This window comes from Colossoma macropomum, unplaced genomic scaffold (genome assembly GCF_904425465.1).
Source record: "Colossoma macropomum unplaced genomic scaffold, Colossoma_macropomum, whole genome shotgun sequence".
NCBI lineage: Eukaryota > Metazoa > Chordata > Actinopteri > Characiformes > Serrasalmidae > Colossoma > Colossoma macropomum.
In genome coordinates, this window is record NW_023494786.1 from 14,138,458 (window position 1) to 14,162,226 (window position 23,769).

Genomic DNA, 23,769 nt, shown 5'->3' on the forward strand with positions numbered 1-23,769 from the left:
CCACAAACAAAGTAGACAAAGTAATTCTGCTTATGTCTCACCAGTTAAAGCACCAGGCAGCATCACAACATACACCTCAGATAAGAAGCACAAATAAGAAATTAAGAATAAGTTGAATTTAAATCAGACGCTTGATCGAAAGGTCAGACTGCTACTGCAGTGATGAGGTGTAGCAAAACCCCATGTCTAGATGATAAATTTTCCAAAACATTTAAGGATAAGCTAACGCCAGTTCTTTTCGAAATGCTGAAGCATTAACCCTTAGAAGTCACTGGCTATAGCAGAAGAATGTTGTTATTTAATATCCTTTTTTCACACTCATAGCTCAGTGAAACAAGCAGAGAGATTCTTTCAAAAGTGCAGATTTTAAACTTTCATTTCATACCTGCTTGTATTTTTAAGTAGGAGATTTTTTATTATTATTTGAATTTCAAACAACTTACTGTTGTATACAGATATTGAATAAAATTATACTTCCTCATGGAACTTATAGTTTGCTTACATTTAAACATGCTTACATGTTACATTTTAATACAGCATGACAAGCCTTCTAAGTTATTAATCTTAAAGGGCCCGTGTCCTACATTTTTCTCTCTTTAATTTTAACCTGACCGTTTTCCAACCTCTCTTTATCCCCTACAATTAAACAGGCCATTTTTATTAATTTCAACTTGATCTTTTAAGGACGATATAATAGGAATAAGCTTTGTTTTGATTGTTTGTCTTGTGTTGCAACTCTTTTAAAAAGCACTCAGAACTGAGACACTTCCTAGAACTTCATTGTGAATGGGCAGAGCTAAACTGCTGTTGGCCGAATATGTGGATATGTGGATATAATAGGTGGATGTATGGACTGGGGAGGGCATGGTATGTTTTGAAACTTATTGTTTACACATTTCCTCACTTTGAAATCTGAAGTAAGTTTTTTCACCGTATGGGTCTTTTAAGACATATTATCTAGAAACTACTGTGAATTATTCATCACCTTTTTTACTTCATTTTATTTCACTTAAAAAAAAAAGTGATGCAGTGATGATAAATTAGTATGAATTATATACAGTATATGGAGAGTTAGGATTGTCATTGGGATTTTAATTGTTAAATCAGTAAAGTTGAGGTGCATGCTGAACAATACAAAGACCTGAATAATGGAATTTTATATTATGATGATGCATGTACACTCAAAGCTTGTGTGGTTTACTGGGCTCTGAATCTGTCATATTGTGAATATTGATACCCCAGGTCCAAAGATCACAGCTCTGGAGTGTCTGGAGGCCATGGCTGCTGGACTTTACTCTGAGCTCTTCACTCTCGTCATCTCCCTCGTCAACCGGTCAGTCCTTTTTCTTTTCGTTGCCACAATAGTCAGCACAGCGCTGCAGTTCTCGCACCCTCAGATGAACTTAATGGAGTGTAGCTGAGAGCTTTCACTTTGTGTATATCTCGAAAGTGAGAAAACATTTTGTGGCTGGCCTAAGAAACTCAGCTTTGTTTTTGAATGTTTATTCTTTATTTATATATTTATTTATTCATACATACATAAATAAAAAGCTGAGACTGAGGCAAAACTATTCTCTGTTCATTATATAGTGCTTTACTTTGAAGTCTGTCATTTTTGTAGTAATGAAAACAGTGGAGAATATCCAGTGCACTCTTACAATCCACAGTGCACAGTGTGTTGCAGTAGCCAGTGTGCAAATGATGTTTCCTGGTGGACACAGGATAGTTTAACAGATATTAGGGTTTTTTTGTACTTCTTTTACTAGAAGTAAAAGTCAGACAGTGTGCTTGTTACTTTTATCACAGTATTTGATTGAAACTAGCTTATGATCTCTATCATTATTAATAGCTTGCCTATGGAGGCCCATTTTTATCTTGGGGTATTATACCACCATAAATTGCATTACTGATATATACTATACTGTGAGATGTGGAATTAAAATAACTATATAAATAAAATGTTAGAAATTCAATGCTCTGTTGCTTTTTTGGTCTGTAATGATAATGCATGACTACAAAATATGCCTACTGGCATGTGTTGTGTTAATGGACAAAACTGTTTGTCAATGACAAAGTCTGCTTTCTGTAATAGTATGCTGTTTTCCAATTTTACTCCTGAATTTCCAGTAGAGAGACTAGTGGTCAGGAGGCTATTTTTAACTCTGAATTGTTTTATAAGTGAGAGATCTGAACAGGGTTGGGCGATATGGAAAAAATACATCATCACAATGCTTCAGACATTTACACAATACCAAATAAGTATAACAACTTGATATTTTTTCTGAAGTTTGATAAGTTGGAACAGTCAAATGCACCAATAATGCTGCTTGTAAAAAATACTATCAAAAAGTAAGAATAGAGTGATTTTATTAAAAGTTTCACATACTGCACTGCACTAAATCCAGTTAAATAGGACAAATAATGCTCTCTTTGTAATGATGCCAAATGTGGCAAAAATATTATATCGCAATACTTTAAGACATTTTTACGCTACGCAATATGCAGCACGATATTTAGTTTATTTAGATAAAATAGAATCTGTTTTGCAACATTTTAAAATATGATTACAATAATAAACCTACAATTAAAAAACTACTCTGATTTTTATTAAATGTTTTACAAACATTGAATTTTTATTCAGTGTTTCACAAACTGCACTGCACTGTTAAAAAGGCCTAATTATGCTCATTTTGTAATGAAACTTGTAGGTGGTTTTTTAAGTACTGACAGTATCCATGATATGCTCAGAAAAGCGTATTGTGACATCATTTATCACACTAACGATAAAATAGTGACATATTACCGCCCTAAAACATGCAGTTGGTCACTGTTCTTTGAGTGCTCACTAGGCCTGCAGCAAATATTTGATAATATTCGATACATTTGATAATTAAAATATTTGAAAACAGAAAAGCCACTCAAATAACTGACACGTTTACCATTTTTGTGTGAACCTACTTATAAAATGTTCGGGAAGTTCATCCTAGCACTGACGAAAAGCACACTGTGACGTGAGGTGATGTAATCCATCACAGTAACAGTAAATCATATTGCCCCCCCTTAGGTCCAAAGCATTAAAACTTGAAGTTCTGTGGCGAGTAGGCGTATCCAAATGAAGGTGCTTGTTGTGTTTTTCAGAGCGCTGAAGTCCAGTCAGCACTCTCTGTGTTCTCTGCTGATTGTGGACACACCAGGCTTTCAGAACCCTCGGCTGACTAAACAAGCTCGCGGTGCCACCTTTGAGGAGCTGTGTCATAACTATGCTCAGGAGCGCCTGCAGACCCTCTTCCACGAGCGCACGTTTGTGCAGGAACTGGAGCGTTACAAGGAGGTACAGCTGTGGAGATATGCTTAAGGGAGAAAACACATTTTTCCACTTAAAAACTTAACTATCAAAATATTGTTTTTAAGAAATACTATATCTTGTAGTGTATTAACTGATACATCTTTTATAGTATTTAATTATAAAGATCTCAGTTGCAAGTGATTCATACTGTTGATTCCTCTGATAATTTTGTAGTTTTGTTTATATGTGATTTATCAAATTGACTTGCCTTGTGACCAGAATATTTTGTCTTGCATCCTTTGGACACAGATGTAGGACGAACTGTAGACCCCTTAAATGCCTAGGACCCACTGGCAGGTCCAGGCCTTCATTACTCATTCCCATAGTTTAAGAATGACGCCATTTTACATTGTTTACTATTTAAATACTGAATGTAATAAGAATGTAAGAATCTAATAAGGCTGGGATTTTAGGGGGTTTCAGTGAATTCAACTGGATAATATTCTATTTTTCAATACAAATACAGCTTGAGTAAGGTCTAAAGCAGTTTTCATGCTTTGGTTCTGTTGAAAAAAGCATTGTATTTCACAGGCTTTGGTCACAGGGCAAGAAATGAAAATGAATGATGGAAAATCTGGAAATTTGAACTACTCACAAAACTGTAACATGAAAATCAACCATGTCTTAATCGTAGTGAACTAATGACCCCTCTGTTCCCATTTAGGAAAACATAGAGCTTGCATTAGATGACATAGAGTCCAGTACATCATTGTCTGTAGCAGCTATAGACCAGGCCTCAGCCCAAGCTCTGGTAAGCACCTCCTTCCTTTCCAGTTTTCCTGCCTGCCTCTCCAGTAATGCCCAGATTAGTATGGTGATCTGTCTCCCGCCTGTCTTTGTGGAGCTGTGCCTGCAGGCAGTGTGCTGTACATATGCAGCAGCTGCCACTCGCATGACTGCGTCTCTTCTTTTATGCATATCATGAATGCTACCGTTTAGAGTTCTATGGTCATTCACACTGTGGCTGGAGAGGCACTTCTTACCAATTGAATTAATGTCCAGTGAAAGCCTCTCTGCAAGCTTTTACACCAAACAGACCTCGTTTAAGGTGATTGGTGTAGCAAATGTGCATGTGGACTGTTTATATTCTTATTGTGTCAGGCATAACAACACAGTGTGGGTATCTGTCTCTCACTCTCTCTCTCTCCTAAAGACAGCCACACTCAGGTGTGAATATGCTCTATTGATGTGAAGTAGGTGGGAATGAGGACACGCTTTCATTGTACAAACATTATTACATACATGGGTCAGTGCTGGTCTGTTTGGAAATGTTTATGGGAGGATTATTTTCCGTTTCTATCTGTATTTGCTAGTAGCACACGTATATCATAACATTTAGTTTTAGAAAGGGATGGTTCTTTAGTAAGGGCAGTGGTTATATATAGAGCCATAACAACTGAAAGAACCGTTATTGACTGTAGTCCATCTGTTTCTCTGCATACTCTGTTAGCCCCCTTTCATCCTGTTTTTCTATGGTCAGGGCTCCACAAAACCACCACAGAGTAGGTATTTAGGTGGTGGATCAGTCTCAGCATTGCAGTGACACTGACGTGTTAGTGTGTGTTGTGCTGGTACAAGCGGATCTGACACAGCAGTGATGCTAGAGTTTGAACACTGTGTCCACTCACTGTCCAATCTATTAGACACACCTACTTTGTTGGTCCACCTTGTAGATGTAAAGTTATAAACAGTAGCTTATCCGTTGCTGCACAGTTTGTTAGTCATCCTCTAGTCCATCATCAGTGGTCAGAGGACGCTGCCTTTCAGGATGCTGTTATCTGGATATTTTTGTGGACTGTTCTCAGTCCAGCAGTGACATTGAGGTGTATAAAGCACCGTTGTCACTGCAGTGCTGAGAATGATCCACCACCCAAATAATATCTGCTCTGTTGGTGGGGTTCCTGACCAGTCTATTTATGTAAATATGTATTTTTAGTTTTTAACATAATTTGAAAACTCCAGTTACCCTTACACAGAATTGTGACTTGAGTCAGTCAAACTCTGAGTAATTATATGACTCCGAGTATTATATTAGAACCTAACCCAGACAGTTCTCAGATATGTCTGATTAGTATGTGTTAAAGCTGTGTTTTATGATATTTTGACCTTTTTTTCCCCATTTGGATGACGGATAATAATATTTTACACTTTGTTCACTGGGACTTTAACATTTACCATTATTAAATAAATACAACAAATACTGAGTTTGAGAATACATTATCAGAAATTACAAAGTCTCTGAATCTTAAGAACCAACACAGCTGTTAGTTTTTTACTCATAGACCATGGTCTGTTTGCTTTTTGTTATCTTTTTCCACACCGAGCACACTGAAAGTTACTAAATGCCATTTAATGCTGTGTAGGGCCATGACATAGTACTCCAATTAAAATTCACTACAATAATAAACCAGACTGATTGCTTTATTCATTAAAATACAAATCAGAATTAAATGTGTTTATTTAGTCCAAAGAAGCTAATTCGCTCACTTCTGCTTCAGACTGTGACAAGAAAATATAAGAGAGTCTAGACCGTATAAAAAGTGTTATGCATAAGGTAGTGCAGCACACCTTCAATTGTAGTCTTATGAAATCAGTTAATAAAGCTTTGCTCTTTTTTTATAATGATATCCACCACTGGTCTCGATCATGATCACGCAGCTGCTGCGAGGTTTCAGCGCACTAATATGAAATGATAAGAAAAGAGAGGAGCTGTGGCAAGCCATTACTGCCTTTAATTGCTTAAGTGGACAGCAAGAGTGCAAAGTTTAAAAATGCCTGCCTGACTGCCCCGGAGCTATTCTTTTTACATGAGGCTTTAATGAGGATTCCAAGGCTAAAAGCTGCTCTTTTGCCTGTGTTATGTTGAGATGATTTGGTTGGCCATCGTGGCTTTAGCTCTTTGCCCTGCTTCAATGAAAGAGTGCTCTGTGGAGTTTTGTGTAGGGGTGGACACATATTTGAATACTCAAGTGTTGATTTTCGTTTCCTTATATTATTCCGACACATCTGTCTTTTTGTAAAATTATTAGTCACAAATCAAAAACTGGAATATTCAGATTGAAAACAAAACAAAGAAAAAATGAACATATTAAATATAATGGTTAATTCTGAAATGTAAATATTACTGTATTTATGGGTGATTTTGAGAGCCATTATCTGAGTACTCGTTTGGAATCACCAACAACAGTTTGAAGCCTGTTTAGGCTAGCTCTGTTGCTATGTAGGCATGTTTTGTTTATCAGTAAACGTCTCTGTACTGTTGTGTACTGTTGTTTAGACTGGAAGGCTAATATATTTGCAGAAATGGTTCTATGTAGCACAAGCTTAACAGTGTAAAGATAGCAGAACTCTTTTTGGTGTTATAAAGAACCATTTTCAAAAAGGCTCTATACAGATCCATATACAACACGTTCTCCATCAACCTGAAGAACATTTCACCATGCAGAGAGCCATTTAAGCATGCAAATGGTTTTATATAGACCTCGTGGTTCTAAAAGAACCACTGCCTTTACTAAAGAATACTTGAAGAACCATCTTTTTAAAGTAAATATTTTAAAATTCAAATGTATCCGTGTCAGGTAAGGACGCTTGCGCGGACGGACGAGGCGCGAGGGTTGCTGTGGCTGATGGAGGAGGAGGCCCTGCAGCCCGGAGGCTCTGAGGAGACTCTACTGGAACGCCTCTTCAGCTACTATGGCCCCTCAGAGGGAGAGGCTAAAGGTCAGCATCATCTCACACACACATACCTCCCACATAGCATAAACGCTGTGGCCAGTTCCTTCAGAACACCATGGAAACTCACTTATGAGCTTAAGGCCTCTTTCTAAACCCACGACCTTCCACTCCTTCAGGCCCCAACCTGCTCCTGAAGAGCGAGAAGTCCCATCACTTCCTCTTAGGTCATAGTCACGGCACAGACTGGGTGGAGTACAACGCCCAGGGCTGGCTGAGCCATGCCAAGCAGAACCCTGCCTCGCAAAATGCTGCCACTCTGCTGCAAGACTCACAGAAGTAAGATTCACCTTCAGATGGACCATGAGAATACAAATAAAAAGAAGCATTATTCAATGCCTTGAGTTTACTTGAATCACATATGTATATGAGTTGGTCAGTAAAATATATAACAAAGTAAAAGAAAATAGCTGGGTAACTGTTGTTGTGTATGTATTTATGTATGTATGTATGTATGTATGTATATTATTCGCACATTTTCTTCATGTGGAGCTGATAAGCATCTTTGAATCAGGTTTCACTTTAAATAGGAATTTCTTTTCAAAATTTCTTCAAAATTCAGTTTTTGAGATGTAAAGTCATTCACAGTGCTTTGATGTGACTTGGGTTTTCTTTACAGTGGTGGTTATAGAAACCAGGTGTCATGATATTCACAACACAAATTTAGCCATTTTATTTACGATCCAAAACCACCAGTGTCTTCTGAGTTTCTTTATGCGAGGTTAATTGTAAAAAAGGGGTAAATTCAGAAAGCATTTTCTTTTAATACTATTGGGCCTTACAACACCCTGCATGTACATCTCTGCCATGAATGTATTTTTAATCTTGTAGCCCAAAACATTTTTTATCTCGAAAGTTGCAAAACTATGTGTCACGCATCAGGGAGAGTATTCTTAACCATTTCATGTAATAACCTTTTTGTGAGGGATCTTTTAGAGGCATTAAACTCTTCATCTGGTTCCTATCACCACTGCTGTGAACAATTCTGCTCTCTAAAATGGAGCATTTTGCCTCAGACCACTCTAAATGACTTTGTTTACATCGTTTATAATTATGCAGAAATTTTGAAAAATCAGTGGTCTTGCTGTTTCAGACAATCAGAAGAAACATTGTGGTTCAGAATTGTTTTCTCTAATGCAGTCGTTAAATAATAAATCTGTTTTTTTTTTGTTTTGTTTTTTTTTCCCCTTTCATCATCATCATATTTCCTGATCCTCTACTGCTTATCTCTCTAATCCAGGAAAAACATCAGTGGGCTGTTTATGGGGCGTTCTGGAGGGGCTACAGTGCTGTCTGGCTCTATTGCTGGACTAGAGGGGGGCTCTCAGCTGGCCCTGCGCCGGGCCACCAGCATGAGGAAGACCTTCACCACCGGTGTGGCTGCTGTCAAGAAGAAGTCCCTCTGCATCCAGATCAAGCTGCAAGTGGTCAGTACAAAGCTTCCTCTTAGAATGTAGGGCTGCATGATATGGACAGAATACCAGTAGTGCACTTATATTGTTACACATTGTGATTTCGATATGCCTTGCAGTACATTAATAGTGTAGATGTGAATCAGTAATGTGACATGTTAAAAACCAGCTTGCATCAATTTGACTAATTTTTTTTACTTTTAGCTGGATTATGTATTTGGTTACAGGGATGGCATATTGCAGACTTCTGTTATATAATATCACAAAAGTGAATATCATGATATCAAATAGCAATAAAAAATGTATCGTGCAGCCCTGCTAAAATGTCTCATTTTACTTGTGTTCGCTTAGTACTCCAGAGACTTTAATTGTATCATAAGAAAACATTCATCAATCACAATGGAAAACATTATAACTGAAACCCGCTTGCAGGATGCTCTCATAGACACAGTGAGACGCTCTAGGGTGCACTTTGTGCACTGCCTGGTGCCCAAATCGGAAGCCCACAGTGCAGAGCCACGCGTACTGGGGGGACCCTCTCCCCGTTCTGGGGACAGCGAGGCCCACGGAGAGAGCTGTGAGACCGGCCTCATGCAGCTGGATGTGGGATTGCTCCGTGCTCAGCTCCGAGGCTCTAAATTGCTAGATGCACTGCGCATATACCGGCAAGGTAGGGCATGAGTCTGAAAGTCTAGACTGTTTGATGTTTTGTACAGGGCTTGTTCTCTTTGTTGATGTGAAAGATCTTCTGCAAGCGCAGTTCAAGGGTAGATAACAACAAAGAGAAACATAAAAAGTATGCTTCAACTTTTATGAGTGACTGCATTTGTCTGAAGGCTAGGGTAACCTTTAAAATGTGTTTTTTAGAATTTGTTTTGTTTACTACTGACTGTTTTAGGCTGTAAGCATTGCATTGAGGGTCCTTCTGTTTAGAGACGCTAAGGACTCATGTTATTAAAGAGGAATTCCACTGAAATTCTATAGCTGTATATATTTCTTAGTGAACTAATGTAAATAAATGTATTCCAAAAAAATTGACAATATATTTTGGCACTTTTCCTGGCAGAATGCACTCCCTGACAGGATGATGGCTGCATGATGGAAAAATAAAACAAATACCCAAAATGCATAGTGAAATGTATGCCAATCTAATGGCTGTGTCTGCATGCAAGATAGACACTGGTATTATCCAGCATTGTCGCTAGAGTGATATACACCTAGCTAGCCTATCTACGTTTCAAACGCCTGGCTTACCTGAACAGATCAGTTTCATTTTAGGACATCAGTCTTTGCCACTGTGGTGTACTACTTGGTTACTGCTTGTTTGGATGTATGAAAGCAAAGTCTGAAGGAAAAATATTTTATTTTGTACCTATCAGAGTTATCAGCACATACTCGCCGTTATAAAGAATGATGCGTGGGATGCAAACACATCAGTGGATAAATTTAAAAGCATCTGTGTTTGTAGTCCGCATTTCAGAAAGAGCATCAGAAACTGGCACATTCTCTCAAGCAGGGATGTGAATTTTGGCAAGGTCATTTTACTGATAACCAACCGTCATTAGTTGGCAATTAATTATTTACTGGCAAGCCTAAAATCAAGCACACAGCCCATAAAATATCAGTCATAAAACTGTTCTGGTTCTGAAATCTGGTTGGCTGAGTTGCGTTCAAAGCCATTGTAAAATACTTGATATATGCGTACTTATAAGCACACACATGAACTGAATGCACTGAGATATTTAAAGGTGTATGAACTGTGGAACATGGTACTGATAGTTTGGGCCATGCATAAGAATGTATATGAAGTAAACAACCCGAATGCTTATTAAACATAGCTACATAAGAACCATTTTTTTACACCAAGGCTGACACTTATAATCTGTTCATGATTAAGGTTGGGCAAAATTACAGTATTTTGTTATTATATAATAATAATTACTAATAAAATTTTATTTGATAAGCACCTTTCAAGACACCCAAGGACACTGTGCAGTAAAGATAACAAAAATAAAATAACATTTGCAAACATGCAAAAATGTAAATTTTGCTATTGTGATAAACAGTATGCGTTTCAAGCACATTGTGGTTATCATCAGTACTTAAACACTGACAAACTGCATAAATAGTCCTGTTTAATTGGATTTAGTGCAGTACAGTATGTGAAATGTTCAAGAATAAACATTGTATTTTTAGTTTTTGATAGCAGTTTTTAAATGTGACTAACATATTTTGTGTATGTCAAAATATTGTGATACGTACTGTGTATTATGAAAATGTGTTGTGATATACAATTTTTTCCTTATCACCCACCTCTGTTCATGACTGTATGACCAAAAGTTGCCAAAATGTGCAGAATATATAATGATGGGCTACTGAACATTTTCTGAAATTTTGAAGGTCTCTCAGAGAACATGGATGAAAAAGTGCTGGATGTTTGCTATTGTTAAAGTATGTTATTGTAGTTTGTGTGTGCTATCGCCTGTTTTTAGTTGGTCGCTTATTTTTTTGGTAGGCAGATAAGGTAGAACTATTTGCCTACTGCGCCCTTATGTGTACAATTCAGAAACATTCATCAGCTCAGTGATCGTTGCTCATTCATATAGGAACTTTTGTTTATTGGAAATTATATAAAATTAACATTTTTAACTCATAGCATTCATTAAACAGTAGTTTTTCAGTTAACAGTTAATTGGTTGATCATTTACATGCCTACTCTCTAGTATGTTCTTGTACATAGTAACAACTATGTTAGTCTTGGAGGTTCATACTGTCCCAGAATGCATTTGAACAGGGGTTATCAAGGATAGAGTCCAGCACTGTTTGGTGATTTATTTTTTTCTGCTCAGACACACCTACCAACCCTGATAATTAACTGATCAGGTGTATTTGGGCTTCATCAAACTGTGCTGAACTTTGAACTGAAATTAATGATCCCAGAAGGTACTCAGAACGTTTTTCAGTAATTTCCCCTTGAAAGGCAAACAAAAAAAAACATGGCATTGTTAAAACATTTGTTTTTAAAACCTGGGCAATGAAGTAGGCAGAAATCTCTGACCACTGGCCTTGTCCTCGTGTTGATCTGGCATTGTCCTAGCCAAGCACATAAACCTCACTCTCCTCTTCTCCAAGGTTACCCTGACCACATGGTCTTCTCTGAGTTCCGCCGCCGCTTTGATGTACTAGCGCCCCACTTGACCAAAAAGCATGGACGCAACTACATTGTGACGGACGAGAAAAGGGTGAGTCACATTTTGTGTGTGTGTGTGTGTGAGCGTCCCTGCTCTTCCTGCATTAGCTGCTCTGCTGTGTAATTGATTATGACAGTGCTGGGGGCTCTGATGTGTAGTGTTGAGTAATAGCCTGCACTACTCATCTCTCTTCCTTCTGTCTCTCTGCTGTCTCAGCGACAGAACAATAAAACAGCTTTAATCGAAGGCTTTAGTGACACCTCTATCAGTATCATCTAGTCCTCCTTGCTAACCCTTTTCTCAGGGGAATGGAGGCCTCGGGGCCAAAAGGAGAGTGAAGGTTGTAATTCTGAAAGTACTGTGCTGATTTATATATGCTGAAGTCAGTGAATTGTGTTTAGACAGGTGAGGCATAGCATGATCATCTCTGTAAGAACAGATTTAATGCAGCTTAGAATAAGATCACAAGATCTGTAGGTTTTACTCCGTAAAAGAATAGTTCTGCAGAAAATTAATTTTACACACATTTACCCCAGATGTAGTTGATCAGTGAAGATGTGTTTCAGATTTACTTCTTTAATTTTGCACTGGATCTGAGATACTATTGCATCTAACAGCTATTTGAAGCTTATGTATAGCCAGTTGGAACTGTTCAAACTGCACGCCTGTATCACCTCACATTTACTTTTTTTAGTTTTCTCAAGTTATTGGAAATAATGGAGTTGTTTTGGTTTCTGGCGCTTATGACATGCCATTATCTATGAAAATGAACAAAAGTCTGGACAAATTCCAGCTTCAAGATAACTGCTATTGTTTTACACACTGCACAGTACTGTGCAAGTTTTAGAAGTCTTAGGAATCTGAGAAAATATGGAAAGCCATTTATCTGTTAAAAAAAAACATATGTTTTCACCAGAAAAATAGCACATACATTTTTTTTAGACTTGAGGCTTAAATGCTGAGTGTAGTGTGCAGTCATTTCACCAGCTCTGCATTATTAGGGGAAATTTCCTCATTTAAAACTTGTTAAGACAACACTGAATAATGTTTGATATAATCAAAATTGCAGCTCTTATGATTTAAAATTTGCACTCTTTAATCTTTTATTTGATTTTTATATAAAAATGGTTCATTCTTTAGCCCTGAATAAAACTTAAGAACTGGTTCATTCTTTAGCCATGAACAAAACTTAAGAAACCAACTTTGGTGGACATGTTGGCCGCACTACTCTTTTAGAACTATACAGTCACACATCTTTCCAATGTGTAGAACCTTATGAGTCAATAAAAGTGCCCCGCTTACTGGCCTGGAAAGAGCATGTGACAGTGACTCAGCTGGTTTGTTTGATGACAGCCACCAGACGATTGCCCTCAGAGTTGAGGGCTCTTTTCTCCACTGAACCTATTTGAACTGAGCAGCACTGAGAGCTCTGAGCGATGTGTTCTTCAGCTGACCTCTAACACCGATATGTGGTCACTTCCCATGAGACAGCAAGCCATCGAAAGGCTGGTCATTTCACTGCCATGTGGTTTATTCACAAGACATCCTGCCATACAGAGAGCCTTCAAATGTGAGCAACGTGAAGAGTCAAAGACAGGGAGACAGTTCTTTCTATCCCAGTATACCCAAGGTAGATGAATGTAGAGAGAAGGCCCCTGTCAACACACTGTCACCATGGAGCCTTGCAGTGCTTTGACATGGTATGTTCATTGTGCTCTCAGGCTGACAGTAAATTGACTTTCCATGCCCATCTCACTGTGTGTGTTTGTGTATACTTGTATGTTAGGCTGTGGAGGAGCTACTGGAATCATTGGAGCTGGAGAAAAGCAGCTATCATATGGGCCTGAGCAGGGTAAGTAGTGCCTTTTATAACACATACTGCACATGAGCCAAACTATGCAGCATATGGTACAAGAAGAGGAGTCTTATTTTCTCCAGTAAATAAATGAAACTTTACATTCAGTTTAGGCCAACAAACACCAAAAAAGCACAAAGTGATATAGAAACAAAACCTAAAATAGCAGTAGTTGAGGCAATAGTTGCCAAGATAGAGACAAATTTCTATTTATTATTTATTAAAATAAGCAACCTGCTCATCCTGTTCGCAAAACGAAAGCATGAGCACAACTCAAAATCTAGCAGGTTTTGTTTGTCCATTTCTCTCTGCATCCATGCTGGTATTTGGTCAATTGGAATATGGCAATATTTTGCAAGCACAGTTATGTTTTTGTGGACACTTTGAAAATTCATCACTGTATTTTAGTCAAACAATTTTTTTTTAGATATGACTTTTTTAGATATGTATTGCAGCTCTGCTTTCATAAGCTTCCCCAAGCCCCCCATGCTTTGATCCTGTGATACATTCCCTCCTCTGAGTGGAATGTAGCCACAGCACAGCAGAAAGAGGAGCAGACAAAAAACTTTTTCTTCCTCAAAAAGGTCTTTCATGTCCTCCTCAACTTTGAGTTGACAAACAACTAGGAGTTGCTAGCAGGTAACGGTAAACAAGAAAGAAGAAAGCTAAGACTAACCAGGGTAAACGTCAGCACCGCATTTTTCAGTTGGAAAGCCCTTATGAAGAACAGAGGACCTCAGAGTGATACTGAAGTTACCTGTTTTATGGTGGAAAGATAGGGTCAAATAATTTTATTGTTGCCAGGCATTGTCGACATGACCAAGAAGTTACCCTGTAGTATGAATGAGTATGAATCTGTGGCAAAGGATAACAGTATTTTGGTGCTAGCATACACAATAGCATTGCCATTACATAGCAAGCGAACATAAGTGAGTAATCTAGTTGTCCATATAGTCTAGTTTCCATTTTGCAGCACTCAGTATTGAGGTAATAGTGCTTGGTCTTCGTGAGGAAGAGTAAATAATTTGCTAAGCTGTGTTGCTGTCTTACTTTCTCAGTAACAGCAGCTTCAACTGCAAGTGGTAACAAAGACAGAGAATGATTTATATTTGAAGTCAGAAAATGCTCGATCTCAAACAAACTTTATATAATGCTGTTCTATGCGTTTGGTTGCTGTCGTGTGTTACTTGCACAGATAACTGTTACTTTCTAAACTGGTTATGACAACATCCGTGTCAGTTAGTGATACAGTATCCAAAAAAGCATTTCTTATAGTTACTAGTAGCTTTCCTCTGACTCTATCATCTTTTGAGCGGCACTGATAACTAACCCGTCCCTGCCATTCCATCACAACATCAGTGTCACTGACTACAAAGAATCCATAATCAAGCATTTCTTATAGTTACCAGTAAATTACCTTTTGAGCAACACTGATAACACACCCATCCCTGTCATTCCACTATGAAGTAAGGTGAGGGCTGTTGCCTTTACACAACACCCCCTGCAGTACAGGTGGTCCCAGACCGATAGGTGTCAATATACAGTTCCAAGAACATAGCCATACGGGTTGTTTCATAAGGCAAAGTAGAAAATCTCTTATTGCTTCTTATTGCTCTTTTTATTGCTCCTGTATTGTTTAACAAGCAGCTTGAAACGCTGTTAATGGGAATTAGACAAATGCAGTAATACTCAAGTTTTCAGTTGAGTTTTAAGTTGAATGTATACTGAAGGATTTACTGTAAGCTGCAGTGTACAAGTAAAAACAAATGTTACTTAAATGTCTGTCATAAGCTTCGTTTGTCAGAAGTCTTTCTGTAGACTTAAGTCATGTGGTATTGAAACCAATGTGGGGGAACAAAAAAAAATAACACTTCTGTTAGCTTGATGCTAATAGATAATGGAATATCTTAAATAACTGCTAGCAGAAATTAGCATTACTGTTGCAGGTGTTGTTTGATCAACAATAGCTACTAGTAAAGTACAAGTTGCCACAATTAGCACTGATATATAATGATGTGCACAGCATGTTTGTGATGATCATATGATGAAGCACAGGTTGTACCATTTTAAGGTGGTGCATTAGAGGTACTAGTGGCATATTTCATGTTTTATTCTATGTTGGAGCAGCTTAACAGCCCTCGGCAAAGGTTGGGGTGTTCTGTGGCAGGGTTCTTGAGTCCTGTATGATAGTGATACACGGCATTGCTATGTGAACAGTTATTAGTTATATTTATTTTTTAACTGTTATTTTATTGTAAATATTGCCATTTAAAAGTTGACATTGAAGGCATGTCTTTAATGATCTAAGTTTTTTAAATGCAGTATCATAAACGGCGATAAAAGGTTAGGTAATGATTGGCACGTTTTATCTGCACGTGGTTAAATCCATCAAAATTAACACTACTAAATATAGATAAGCTAAAAGGCACCCAACAATATCTGTGCCTGCAAAGGTGCTCACTTTGCTGGAAAGAGACAGAAATGCAGTGGAAAGAACCACTGTCAATCTCACACGTGGAGAAATACCTTCAGTAACAATTAACTCATGTACTTGATGTGGGTAAAACACAAAACACTTTGTAAGCATTCATCCAAGAAATCGTAAAATAAATTCAGCCATATTGTATGCGTTTTTGTCATCTTATTTAAGCAGTGGCAACCATTAGTTTCACATGAATTACAAAACAGAATAAATAAAAGAATTAATATGCGCAAATATCACTTACTCCGACTCTGCACTACACACCTGTCTCTCACCCATGCACACCTCAAAATAACAGCACCACTTATTGCACCCTTTGTTGTATGTGTCTCTTTTCGAGGTTGTAGAATTCATGTGTTATGTGCGTCCCATATTACAGATCTGTGTATAGAATAAGTATGCAGCCTACAGATTCAGCCTGTGTCATAAGGATCAATTCTGAACAGATGGTATGATTTCCATTTAGATTGCCGACTCGTACGGTTCCCCTTATGCCACTCAAACCAGGGTGCCTCTAATCCCTGCTGCCGCTGCACTCACATCTGGCAAAAGATGTGCTGTGGTGGGGCAGGCAAAAGACTGTCTCTTTTCTCTCTGTAGAGAAAAAGCGTCTGCTGTGGGCCTGCGGTCTAAGCTGCAGATGGAATGGGGCTGCTGCTTTCTGGCAACTGTCATTTGCTGCATCCTCAGAGTGCGAAAGACAATTAGGCTGTTTTTGCCTCTCAAGATCAGCAGGCACGACTTTGGCCGGCACTTGGAAGACTTGGAAGCGCTCTGAATCTCTACCTGGGCTTCTTACAATTAAAACTGAGTTTGTGCCTCCCTCCTTTGTGCCTCCCTCTCGTAGTGCAATGATAGATTCTGGCAGGCAGCGGCTCCCCGTTTGGGCCGTGCTGCCTTGGCACGCGCCAGTAACCCGCAACAAACAACAATCAGTGCAATAAGCCATTGTGCTTTCAGAACGAGAACAGGAGCCAGGAAGGATAGCCAACATAGCGACAGGCTGATAAATAGCTGATTAAGTGTGGAGGGAAATGGGAAATCTCTGCTCAAGTATGCCTGCTACAGGTAGGAGGTGTCTTCCACACTGATTGTGATATGCAAGTGCAAATCTAAACTGCTATGACAAAATTGGTCTCAGGTCAGCATGGAAGTGCTAGAAATAACAGCTAGGACAAAATGGATTTGGGATTACAATGGAAATTTGGTTCGCAGCTCCCTAAGTATGGGTTTCACTCACAAGAACATTATGGGATCTGTAAAAAATGCACCTTTGTCCAGTAATTTTAATAAGATGCGTTGATGGATAACACACACAAACGCATGACAATGTGTAAAAATTACACCAGAGTTGATCTTTTGACAGAACATAGTATGATGTAACCCTGAGTCAGCTCTGATGTAACCATGCACCAAGAAAGTCTGGGGCTTCAGTCCCACCAGTGTTGAGCAAGATGGAGGAGAACCTAATTGCTGCTGTCACATCCGGAGCTGTACTGTCCAGCTCTTAAGATTTGTGAAGGCTAGCGATGCTCCTAAATTAAAATTCTTGGCCAAAGACAAAACTGAATTTCAAGACATGCTGGGCTCAAAACCAAAACCTCAAAGCAAAAAAACTGAAAATAATAAAAAAAAATGTTTATATAAAATAAAATTATTACAGCATGTGCCATAAAATTATTACAGCATGTGCCATGAAATCCAACATCTTCAACAACAGAGATATTGTCAATAGGCATCCAGGACTGATTGATAAGCACAATACAAGCCTTAAGACTTGGTATATGAATGGAAGCCAGTACCTCGCTTATTGCAACAGGACTCTAGCTTGATGGAGCTTGAGTTAACCTTTGGGTATTTGGGCAGTCATTAGGGCCTCTGTACCCATCTCAGCTCTGTCTATCACAGAGAAACTCATTCTTTTACAGACAAAATGCTCTCTTTCCCTTCTTTCATTGTAGTTTGTTTTCCCTCTAAAAGTGAGGAATGCCGCTCTCTGGGTCACTATAGTGAGTGATGCTTTATGATCTGTCTGAAAAAAGCTTTTTGCTCCGATGACCATGCTGACCTTTGGCTCTCCGTTTCAAAATGGCTACTCACAGACCACAGTACAGCTCCCACGCAGCCTGGCAGGTGAAGGCTGTAGGGCCGTATTCTGACCCAAATGTCACCCCTCAAAGCCCCCCCCCCCACTACTGGTGTTACTCAGTGGTTTCATCAGCATTGTGGAACGTGGATGTCAACACAATGTTCCAACTAACTAAAGTGTCCTCTCAGACACTTCTTAGGGTGATGTAATTTGCTATAATAGTTGTGCTTACATACTCTGTGCCAGCATGAGAATGAAGACAGATGTTGTGCACAATGAGAATCTTAATGACAAATGGCACAAAGGTTTTCTTTCCTTATTTTTAAGCTGAAAACATTTTTTGCTTGTATTTCATGTGAAACACAGCACAGCTGACCCTTTTTTCACTCAGTGCTCAAAACTGTGGAAAGCAAGCCTTGAACCCATGCAAAATCTGGACAATGGCAAGATCTAGTTGAAAACAAAAGTTTTATAAGCCGTTCAAGTCCCAGAGAAGCAATAATTCAAACCCAAAATCTTCTCTTTTCTGAGCGTTTTTAAAAAATGAAGGGTTTTGGGAACAGCTGACCCTGGAGGGTACTGTTAGTCTTTAACCGCCCAACCACATGGTCACACTTTGTTGCAACCAGTTTCAATATTGTGGATATGTGATTTTTGTATAGTTATCCAGTGGACACTAGCATTTTAAAGTTTGGAATCATCGTTTTCTATAATATAGATACTCATTTTGGTTGTAGACAAGTACATAAAATGGTTCTGTTGATTAAAGTTGTTTCTGTGCAGCTTTACCTCTCTAATAATTAGTAAGATACTAGAAAGCTGTAATTAAAAATGTAGAAATTATATGTCTAGAATGGTGAACAAAGGCATAGAAAACCTTTAAATTATTGTGAAAGCTATATAACATTGAGTAAGTTATAGTAACATTAACATACAGAATTGATCATGTTTCAAAAGTAGTGGTCAAATCGGAGAACCTGACAAAAACTTATTTAAATAGATGATTACAGTATATTATTTATCATTTTATTCACTTTTTGTTTACAGAGCTATTGAAATATTGAATAAAACTTCTAAAAACAGAATAGGCAGATATTGGCAAATAGGTTGTAAAATTTAAATCCACATTGTATTATTGTATATAAAATAAATTGTAAAAACAGAAAGTGATTCCAAACTTTTTTTTTCCACTATTGACTATAGTGCAGAGATGCCTTAACGTTTGTCTCGGTCAGCCAAAGTGCATTGTTTATGCTGGGTTGAGGGCCAAAAAGGTATAACTGTGGATGAATACAGAGGGTAGGTAGGTTTGAAACAAAGTTTATAAAGAATATTTTAGAACATTACAGTGTATGTTGTTCTTAGAATACTTTAAAAATACAAGTTTAAAAGAAAATTTCTCTTTGGTTGAAGCTGTTGAGTTACTTTAAGGCATGCCTAATCAAAAGTCCTCAGGATCCAACTTTAGCCCTGCTCTAGAGAGCAGACTGGTCATGGCTGCTACAGTGTAACATCGTTATAAGAAGGATATTAGCATTCCAGCTAGGCCTGTCACAATTATGAAATTTCAGCTGACGAATAATTGCAATTAAGAATCAAATTGTTTTGGAAGACATTTAAATTGTATTAAAATAGAAACCTAAGGGACCAAAATGAGGCTGATTAGCTTGCATCTCTAACTGTTGATACTTAGTAACTCCGAACTGATGACAGAAACGGCTCAAAGAAACAAACATGACTCACTGCTTCCCTCTAAAGTTGTTATAGCACCATTCCGAAGTTAAAAGTTTTGTTGTTTTGTAAGACAATAAATACATTTTCTGCTTTTTTATTTACATAAATTTATTTCAACTCAATGGATGAAAATGCACCCAATTCACATTCTATTTGTTGCAATGTAAACATTTAATTTTGAAAGATAACAGCTGTGAAAAATAATTGCGGTCAGCGTAAATAATTGCAAATTACCCCCTTCACACCATACTATTTTAAGTTTAATGTTGTTTGTTGAATTAAGACTAGCAGTTTCAAATTTATTAAGTGGACCCCTGGAAGCCTTGAAACCCTTAATGCATAAGCTGAAACTAAGCATGTTGGGACACGCTGCTGGACTGCGTATTGCACACAGATACACACACACATCACTAAAGAAGACATGGAATCAGGTCTTTGGTACAATGAAGTCAAGAATATTTTCCAGCACATATTCACTAGCATTGCGAATGAGATCTCTGTTCGCCCATAAACATCTCCAGAGATGAAGAGGTGTCCCGCCTGAGGTCCCACTTCGAGACAGGTGGCGTGAGTGATCTTCACTGGCCCTCATATAACTTCCTCCGCTTTCTCATGCACTACAGCAAGAAGCACTAACGTGTGGAATTGGGGGTCGTAGCAGGGAGAGTGCTGTTAAATGTATTGTGATTTATTCTCACTTACTTTGCAGTGGGGGTGTCAGCAGAGTGCCAGAGGCTTTGAGCTCAGTCAGAGTTAAGATCAATATGGCATCTTTCCATAACCCTCCACTCTCCTACAAGATGTGATGGAGGGCGCTCTGAGAGAGTACGCTGGATGTAATAACAACAAAGTGCAACACACGGCAGAGAAAGGCTCTCCGGCTTTGATCTGAAGAAGAAGATTATGCTTCGGAGCAGCCGCAGATAAAAGCTCAATCAAGAGACATTTGTTGCCATCTTCACAGATGTGGAGTAATTGAATCTGCAGGCTCAGAACTTCTCTGAGGCCTTTTCTCTTAGCAGAATTCCCTCCACACTCCAGGTATAAATTTCACAGTGCACCAAAGGTAGCAAATAAGGCTCTGTGGGTCTAACTCTGCCATTAATACTAATAGTATGCTAATGTAATTAGTGTCTGGAGCAATGGATGAAAGGAAACGCAAGAAAACAAGAAGAGCGGCTCACTTCAGCTTCTCTTTATTAGAAGAGAAAACGGGGGAGGGCTTTTCCACACTTGTGCTGTTGCGCCCCTCAGTTTGACACGCTTGTCACCAAGTGGAAAATTGCAAGGGAAACGGTGCATTGGCAGAGCTTGATATGGAAAACTCAAGCTCCCCAAAAGGCTTCCCTGCAGATATTGTTTGTTTCATAGAGCTATGCAAAGAGAAAGGAAGGAAAAACTGAATGACTGTTGTAGAGTACATAGATTTTCAGGCACTAGTTTACCTGTATGCATCATTGTTCTTTTGTCAATTATACAGAAGTGTGTTTCATTTCACTCAGAACATATAGAGGAATCTGAGGCAGGCACCTGCATCTGAAACATTCTAGAGACTCTCAATCCATTTTTCCAATTTTCAATCTATATATGTATAGCATATTTACAGAGGAACAAATATGCAAGGTGCAATACAGCCTTAGGTGCATAAAATACATAACCATTTCATCCCTTAGAAGTAAACATGCTGGTTTTGTTACTGGTTTTAAGACTGATCTATATAAATGACCTCTCTTCTGATTGGCTGCCCTGTATTGCACCTCATTCAAAAAGCAGTCCGGGCTAAAACACTCCTTATAACTTCAGCGAGAATTGACAGGACTAAATTGCTATAGACTGAATAGGTGGATACATGCATGTGTATTTATTTTTGTGACATCACAAAAAAAAACAATTTTGAAACAGCTTCCACAGCTTAGTTACCATATATTGACCGTATGGACTGGAGAGTAAACAGCTCGTTTTATAACTTAATGTTTGCATAGTACATCAAACTCATGTAGTGACTTAAATTCTCCGTTCTCCATGATTCTCCATGTGGTATGGGCCCTTTAAAGGTGGTAAAAATAATTTTAGGTAATATGTACTATGCTGCCAATTACTTTAAAATATTATAGTGAAATCATTTCGTGTTTTTATGTTTGAACTGTTACGTTTGGTTTAAAAAAAATGGGCTGTAAAATGGGTAAAGGGCTGTCAAAAACCATTCTTCAGTGCTTATACTTTTGATCTTTCATTCAGATTCATTCAAATATATATCCTCTCGTTCAAATATTAACAAAAATCTAATATTTATTTGATGTACAATGATTTGAAAAAACCTACATCTTATGGAAAACTCAAATCTGTGTGCCACAGTTGTTGAAACTCCTTCAGTTAATCCTTTTGCAGCCTCCCTTTGCAAAGATAAAAGCTCGGAGTTTTCTCCTGTAATGTTTAATGAGACTAGACAACACTTTGCAAGGGATCTGAGACCACTCCTCCATACAGAATCTCTCTAGATCCTTCAGATTCTGTGGTCCACGCAGATCCTCTCATAGGTTTTCTATGAGATATTGGTCAGGGGATGGGGGTGACTGTGGCAAAACCTTTATTCTGTGGTCAGTGAACCATTTTTGTTTTGATTTTGAGGTGTGCTTTGGATCATTGTCCTACTGAAAGATTCAACCATGGCTTAGTTTAAGCTTCCTGGTTGAGGCTATCAGGTTTTGATTTAACGTCTGCTTGCACTTGATGGAGTCTATGAATATTGTGTACCTGAACAAACTGTTCAGGGCCTTTGGAAGACAAACAGCCATATAAGATCACAGATCCACCACCTTACTTCATAGTTAGGATAAGGTACTTTCTGTGTGGTTATCTTTGTGTCTACACCAGGCATTCCTGTTTGTTGGTCTCATCTGACCAAAGAGCACGGTCCCACTGAAAGTTCCAGTAATGTCTGGCAAACTATAGGAGTTTGAGTTTTTGGTCCTTGACATCAGAGACTTTTTTCTGGCAACCCTCCAAATAAGGGAGGTCGTATCTGGTTGTAGTTTGGCTGATGTTCTGACCTCAAGATGTAACTAATGTCTACAGCTCTCCAGCTGTGATCCTTGAACCATCCTCCTCACGGTGTGTGGGGTCAATATAAACATATGTCCTCTTTCCAGCAGTTTTTTAAACATATCCAGTTGCTTTAAACTTCTAAATTATTGACCTGATAGTGGAAGTGGGCATTAACTGTTTAGCTATTTTCTTGTAGCCATTTCCTGATTTATACAGCTCAGAAACCTTTTGTTGCACATCATTGCTGTATTCTCTGGTCTTCCTCTTAGTGATGGATAACAAGGGAATTTGGCCTGTGTGTCACCACATATATACCCCAGCGAAACAGCAAGTCATGGCTTATCATTTAAGTGTTCATAATCATCAAGTGAACTTTAAAATATAAAATATGAATGAGGAGGTACTACACTTAGATTTCACTCATAATAATTTCTAGAAGTGCCAACAGTTGTGGCACACATAGATTTGAGAATGATCTTTATCTCATGATAAAATTTTGTGTTAATCTTTGTACTTCAGATAAAGGTTAGATTTTTGTTAATATTTTGAATGAAAGATCAAAAGGATAAGCAATAAAGAAAGCTTTTTACCAGGGGTGCTAATATTTGCAGAGGGCACTGTAGCTGGTTAATAGCTACAGTGCCTGAGGTCATTATTGTGAAAAATTCACAGCATGCTTCTCCGATTTAAACATAGATATTGTCAGTAAATCATGGGCATAATCAGACCAATTATACAATGCCTGTTAACAACAATAATCTTTATTATTAATAATTATGGTTCTCAGCAGTTATAGTTATTTTTATATTACAGTTAGGGTCATTATTTGTGTTATTTGTGTTTCGTGATGTATATTTTTAGTGATACATATTTTCACTTTTAT

The 23,769-nt window shown here is 38.2% G+C and overlaps 1 protein-coding gene across 11 annotated transcripts in view; it reads left to right on the plus strand.

Annotated features, from left to right (window-relative positions):
* Window positions 1–23,769, plus strand: part of myo18ab (myosin XVIIIAb) — a 141,676-nt gene that overhangs the window by 71,087 nt on the left and 46,820 nt on the right. For all 11 annotated transcript variants that reach the window (XM_036561521.1, XM_036561477.1, XM_036561485.1 and 8 more), the window contains 9 exons: window positions 1,243–1,333; window positions 3,139–3,331; window positions 4,011–4,097; window positions 6,925–7,066; window positions 7,198–7,357; window positions 8,319–8,505; window positions 8,923–9,160; window positions 11,623–11,732; window positions 13,468–13,533. In XM_036561521.1, the coding sequence (XP_036417414.1) occupies window positions 1,243–1,333; window positions 3,139–3,331; window positions 4,011–4,097; window positions 6,925–7,066; window positions 7,198–7,357; window positions 8,319–8,505; window positions 8,923–9,160; window positions 11,623–11,732; window positions 13,468–13,533 (1,274 nt within the window). The remainder of the gene's footprint in view (window positions 1–1,242; window positions 1,334–3,138; window positions 3,332–4,010; window positions 4,098–6,924; window positions 7,067–7,197; window positions 7,358–8,318; window positions 8,506–8,922; window positions 9,161–11,622; window positions 11,733–13,467; window positions 13,534–23,769) is intronic.